General features: G+C 40.0%; 1 protein-coding gene across 1 annotated transcript in view; it reads left to right on the plus strand.

Annotated features, from left to right (window-relative positions):
• LOC118409104 (beta-1,4 N-acetylgalactosaminyltransferase 2-like) overlaps window positions 1-5357 on the plus strand; it is a 9418-nt gene extending 4061 nt beyond the window's left edge. Inside the window, exons 2-11 of the mRNA XM_035809969.1 lie at window positions 151-385; window positions 1001-1129; window positions 1468-1574; window positions 2273-2313; window positions 2519-2702; window positions 3073-3159; window positions 3604-3791; window positions 4175-4315; window positions 4566-4794; window positions 5164-5357. Of these exons, the coding sequence (XP_035665862.1) occupies window positions 177-385; window positions 1001-1129; window positions 1468-1574; window positions 2273-2313; window positions 2519-2702; window positions 3073-3159; window positions 3604-3791; window positions 4175-4315; window positions 4566-4794; window positions 5164-5357 (1509 nt within the window). The 5' untranslated portion in view covers window positions 151-176. The remainder of the gene's footprint in view (window positions 1-150; window positions 386-1000; window positions 1130-1467; window positions 1575-2272; window positions 2314-2518; window positions 2703-3072; window positions 3160-3603; window positions 3792-4174; window positions 4316-4565; window positions 4795-5163) is intronic.
• Window positions 5358-6143: the final 786 nt, after the last annotated feature.

The raw sequence follows: 6143 nt of genomic DNA on the forward strand, positions 1-6143 counted from the left end.
GACCAGTGCAAAATGTGGAAATAGCATTGGAACGGGTTTGGCAGGTAGGTGCGCGTATGATAGTGTTAGTTACTTATGTTTGTTATTTATTGATTTCACTGATCGTCTTACGGTGTACAAATATTCATGGCATGATTTTTGTTGCTGTAGCCAACGAGGTGGAGTCTGTACACGACATGGCTGGTACACAGCATGCTAACTTTAGGCAGAACTGCTGCACTGGAAGGTACCGACAACTCATGGTGACGGGTGTGGTTGCCACCGTGAGCTTGTTGATTATCGGCGGATACTATCAATGGGACGAAGTCACCCGTACATCACGTTATGAAGTGCTCACAGAAAGTATCAAGAAGATTCCTTTCACATGGAGAAACGAAACACTAAGGTACTAGTAATATGACTAAGGTATATTTAGGCTCTAACTTCGACCTCTTTTTAAGTGTAGTCCTGCGGTCCTAAATTTGTCATCTATTACTAACATCGACTATCATAATTCCACCAGCTGCCATAATACCGCCACCTCAAAAAACGTTAGTAAAGAGGTCTTCCCAAGATTGTCTTGAACACCAAATGTTAAATATCCTAATAGTAATACAATTCAGATATTTAGGTGTTGAAGACAATGTTGAGTAGGCCTCTATAACAACGTTTTTTGAGGTGGCGGTATAATGGCACCTGGTGGAATTATGCGAATTGTATGTTTCATACATCAATCTACCTGATGAAATTGTCTAGCGATATTCGCCAAGTACAAACGTGATGTTGTTGTTCTGTACCTAACGTGACCAAAATCGGGGGATTGTTTCAATCGGTTTTGTTTTATTCGTGGTTCGCCCCCTACGTTATACTGTTTCAAGGTGACATGTCTAAATACAGCAAACATGTAAGCATGTATGGACAGGACCGAACACCCTCTATAACATCTAAATGTATGTACTTCTTGAACTTCTTTTTGACGCAAATATCTATCTCCAAACAGTTTGTCCGTTCTGTTTTCCAGTCTCCTGTATGGTAAAAGCCATTGTGATTGCTCCAGGGCTTCACAAAACCTGTGGAAGGCAGTCGACGAAAAGGACAGAGATGCCACTATCGAACGCCGGACAAAGGAGCTTGCAAAATACAATCGAAGGTATGAAACGTCTTGTATAATGTACAATACTAACGATTCATAATTAATGCTATTTCTTAAGATATTGATACCTATTTTTGTGACGTAACATATTCACGATTCGGTACTTAGCTACTTATCGCTGACTTATACATATCTTGCTATTACTGAATGGCCAATTTTGTTTTGAGTAACATTAACGATTCAGTGAGGCCATAGCAAGTAAATTTTATGGATGACACTAGGGCGCGCTTTAATTTTTGCCTGATTTGAGTGATGGTTGCTACACCCTTTATTACTTCTCACAAAGTACGCGTCTACTTTTTATCAACTACATGTTGACGATTCCGTTACAACAGAGTCGAGTCATTCGAGGACACGCCGATGATAGTGGACGGGTCGGTTCCGCTCAGCTACCCGGTCCGTGGTCTGGCGGTGGTCCCAGAGGGAACTATGCACATTCCGGGTGTTGTACCATGACTTATACCCACATCATGTTCACGTCATGCCACTATCAAGGAACTAATTGTGCTTTATAACTATATATAAAAAGAGAGTTTCCGTACTTTGAAAATATTAATACAATGGATAAATTTCTATTTTTGTTGCGCATAAATAAACCCTGTAACGTTAAATCAAATATGAGTTCCTATATACGCTTGTACAAAGAAGCGAGAAGATGTTGACCATCCAGTTAACTTAGCATCATCCAATATTTAAATTGCTTTTCTGCACATGTCTGTTACGTCACACTATCAGTGACAGTACCTAGCCCGTGGAGGCATGGATGTACAATAAAGGCCTTTCATTCATTTATTCAATAAAAAATACACCATGATAACCTGCCTTCATGTATATGTTTATATATACGTTTACCTAGCTCACGTAGACTATATTATAGATTGTTTGCTTTAAGGTTCTCCTTTACACTGACTATAGACGAGCTGGCTTTTGAGCGACGGTTAAATGACCACAAATACAACCAAACAAGTGTTTTCTGTACGTTCTGCTTTGTTGTCTATCATATCACAGTTTTATGAAGTCAAAGGTCAGAAAAACCCTATTCTAGTCGCTAAGCTGTCTCGATCCAGTGTTAAGGGCTGGCTTATATTAAAACAGAATGTTTCAGGAAAATGTTCATATACGGAGTGTGCACGTTTTCAGGGCTTGCTGTCCAGGAGAAAATCATCCGACAAAAATATGAAGTAAGTTGCAGGAAGTCATATCTCCGGCAATATAATCAAATCAGACGACTGTAGATTTAAGGTGCAAATATATCTAAATGCAAATATCGTTTACCTTTCTTTTGAACGTTTTTTAAACATTCCTAGTAGTTCTTTTTTTGTATTTCGTCTATAACGTCGTTCTTCTTTGTCAATTTAGTTTGTGGTACCTCCATTTTGCACACAGGTTCAACTAGAGACAGCCGACCTTGGTGTTCTGGACACCATTGCGGAAGTAGGGCGGGTGCAGGTGGAAGGACTGCGCACCAAATCTTTAACCATTCGTAGCGAAAGCCTCTCGCGCCTGAATCGACAGCTTCAGTTCGTCGTGTACACCAACACCGTGTACGACATTGATGCCACAGAAATCAGTAAGTTCCAACAGCGTAAATGAACCAGTTTGCTCAGATATTTCACACAGTCAGGAGATAATGTAACATGAGAATATGAGAACGTGTCGATACAACAAAAGGCTTACAACTATACACAAAATATACATAAAATGTAAATACAGCGATGAATATGATCACTTATGTCATGAAAACATAAAATGATCGGAAACTTGGCTACGGTTGATCATTTCTCTATTCTACTTGTCTCTTCATCAATTCTCGAAAAGCTTGCTATCACCATCTACAATAAAACACTATTCATACTTGCAAAATAATCAAGTATCATTAGTGATGCATCACTGATCATGGCCATGCAAGGCCTTGGCCATACACTTGTACGTTGTTTCAGTTACCTTTAGGTACCTCGACCACACAGTCAGCATTCCTCTCCGGATACGAGTTCGCCGTGCTCCGTTCCTCTACGACCCAGGTCCAGGTACATGTCAAATTGTGATGACTTCATTGTATGTAGTACAAGTGTCCACCGGATTTTATCTGTTTAATCTACATTTTTCGCGATCGTGATGATTTATGGTCTCTAATGACTAGGATCTGGATAGATGATTGAACGAGACTTAGCAGTAATATGGTACATTTGGTAGCTAGTGAGGAACAGAGTAGCACTGACACGGCGTAGCTTAGTTGAGTGGTCAAAAAGTGGACACGAAATTACTCCACATTATTATTCAAGGAATGTCCTTCTAACGTAGAACTTTTCCCTTAGAAATTTCAGTAGGAGAACCAGGAAGGATCTTCTTTGGGATAGGAGTTAGTAACTGTCATGTTATCCTAAAAATCACTGGTGAATAATGAGTCTGATAATCTGTGAAATTTGTTTGAAGAAGCACAGATTTTTCACATTCTATTTCCTTAAACACAGATAATGACATCAGTGCAAAGGTGACTGTCGTCACCAAAACGTTCCTCAGGTATGCCTCCATCCGGGCACTTCTTTCCAGCATCCGGGAATTCTACCCCAACATCCGGGTAATTGTGGCAGACGACAGTCGCCCGGTGGAAGATCTTCAGGCAGAAAACGTCGACCATTATGTCATGCCGTTTGCCGCAGTCAGTGCCATTTGCACTTATCATATATATATATATGCTATTTTGTCATACCAAACATGGTAACAAACAGTTCGTTTCCAGAAATATTAGAACAGAATACATAGGAAATACAATGTAGCGCCTTTTTAGACATTTGCAGAAATGAATAAAAATGAAAATTTGCAGAAATGAATAAAATGAAAACGATATGAAAGGGCAAAGGAAAGCGTCGTCAACATGCACAAATTATGTGAATCAATGAGCTAGACTCAGGTTGTATTTTTAGATATGATAATGGTTCTGTGTCATGACTTCAGGAAGAGGTGTGAATAACGTATAGATGTACACTTGTAGAAAACGGCTAAGACACAAAATTCCACTTTGATTGATGCAATTTCATACAGGGCTGGTTTGCTGGCAGGAATTTGGCGGTCTCACAAGTCACCACACCCTACCTCTTATGGGTAGATGACGACTTCGTTTTTATACCAGAGACTAAATTAGAAAACCTTGTGGAGGTCCTTGAGAACACCAGGCTGGACTTGGTAAATATTCAGAAATGTTTCCGTTCATTAACCACCGGACTTCAAACTGACTTTCCCTGACTTTTCTCGTTAGAACGTTATGTTTACAGTTAAATTTTGCATGTCTATTCCAAATGCACAATTGCATGATCGGTTTTTGTAGCAGACGTGGCCGACAACCCAACTTACGGATATGTTTTGGGGGTGAGCAAGAAAAATTTGGATTCTAAAAGAATCATTTCTGACTGAGCGCAAATGTAATTGTTTTTAGGTTGCTGGTACTGTGGGACATAATGGAATAAAATTCACCAAGATGGACATCGTCCCCGGCGATGAGAACGGTGACTGTCTGCGCATCCACGATCTCCGGAACTGGGGCCAGGTGCCGGGATTCCCGCAGTGCTATCTGGCCACTAGGGTCACCAACTTTTTCCTGGCCAGGACGGACAGTGTCCGTGCCGTCGGGTTTGACCCTGTGTACACGAGAAGTGCGCACACACGTAAGAGACTACATCTCACTATTGCTGCAGACCATGTATCCTAGCTGAGCCATATATGCATATCAGTTTTCAAAGCCCACCAAGTGACCGATATAGTGGTTCTAGCCAAAAAATCCTACGGCATGAACGTAAGGTGGGCCTCAAATCCACCCGTCCCTCCAGCCGGTCTGAATAGGATTACTAAATTAACATCAATTCATGAATGAACACATGTAAGTGTAAACCTTTTTGGGGGTTAGATTCAAGTTACTAATAGATACAAACCATTTGAATAAATGGCTGTTGTAAATGATTGCTTACCCTGAACACGTCGAGGAGCTTACTGTCCAGAATCATCTTTTTATCTAACCTATTTTTTGTTGTTGACAGAATTCTTCATGGCAGCGATTGGCAGACTGCGAATTGCCGCATGTGATCACGTGAGAATTGACCACGTCAGTAATAAACCACCGGAGTACAAGAAGTTCCGCAATGCCGGAGGAGACTACGAGAAAGTCAACCGACAGCGTCAATATTTCAAACATAACATTCAATGTTGGATTGATCATAAGAATTTACCATAAGTGAAGAGCAGCAAATGCATGATTAATTTTTGCATTTTGGAATTGTCTCTTGATGCTCCAATGATAATCAATTGGCATAGAGATGTTTTGTAAATACTAGAAAGGCCGACATTTGCTTGGGTGCAAATACAGCATATTTCAGCCATACCCATTCCCACGCAACATTGGACTGTTCCAAGTCACCCCTGCGCAAAAATGCAATATTATAACTGTAAGTTATCTCCAAAAGAGAACTAATATTGTGAATTGATTCCAGGTCAAAACAGAGCTTGCCCAATATGCCCCGGGCCCATATGGAAGAATATAATCTTCCACAGGAGCGCCTATGCATAACTGATTGGTTTTTAGAATTGCGGCAGCTCCTATTTTTCCGAGAATGAAAAATTTAGGAATATTAAGAAGATTTTCATCATGAAATTACATGACGCCATTCAACAATTTCCACTTCGATAACTAGGTCTAAGTACCGTCATAATCTCCTTGTGATGTGGGTACATTTATTATTGCAGTGAACTTTTTTTTAAAGCAAGTAGGGCATACGTTTTGATAATTGTCAAGCAGGTGCAGGTACTGTGTAGTAGGAGTGTTTTTTTTTTTTTCAAGCTAAAAACTTCAATCTTCTTCTTGTTTTGTATGAGCCATTACATAAACGGAGACGTCTCGAATTTTTACAAGAATTTTACCACTCTGTCGCTTCATTTCTTTTCTGAAAAATCCCAGGACCAACAACTTAACTTGATTTGGCTTTATCTATATATTTCATTTTCCTTCGAATTCTTTGTTAAG

Source organism: Branchiostoma floridae, chromosome 2 (genome assembly GCF_000003815.2).
Source record: "Branchiostoma floridae strain S238N-H82 chromosome 2, Bfl_VNyyK, whole genome shotgun sequence".
NCBI classification, from domain to species: Eukaryota; Metazoa; Chordata; class Leptocardii; order Amphioxiformes; family Branchiostomatidae; genus Branchiostoma; species Branchiostoma floridae.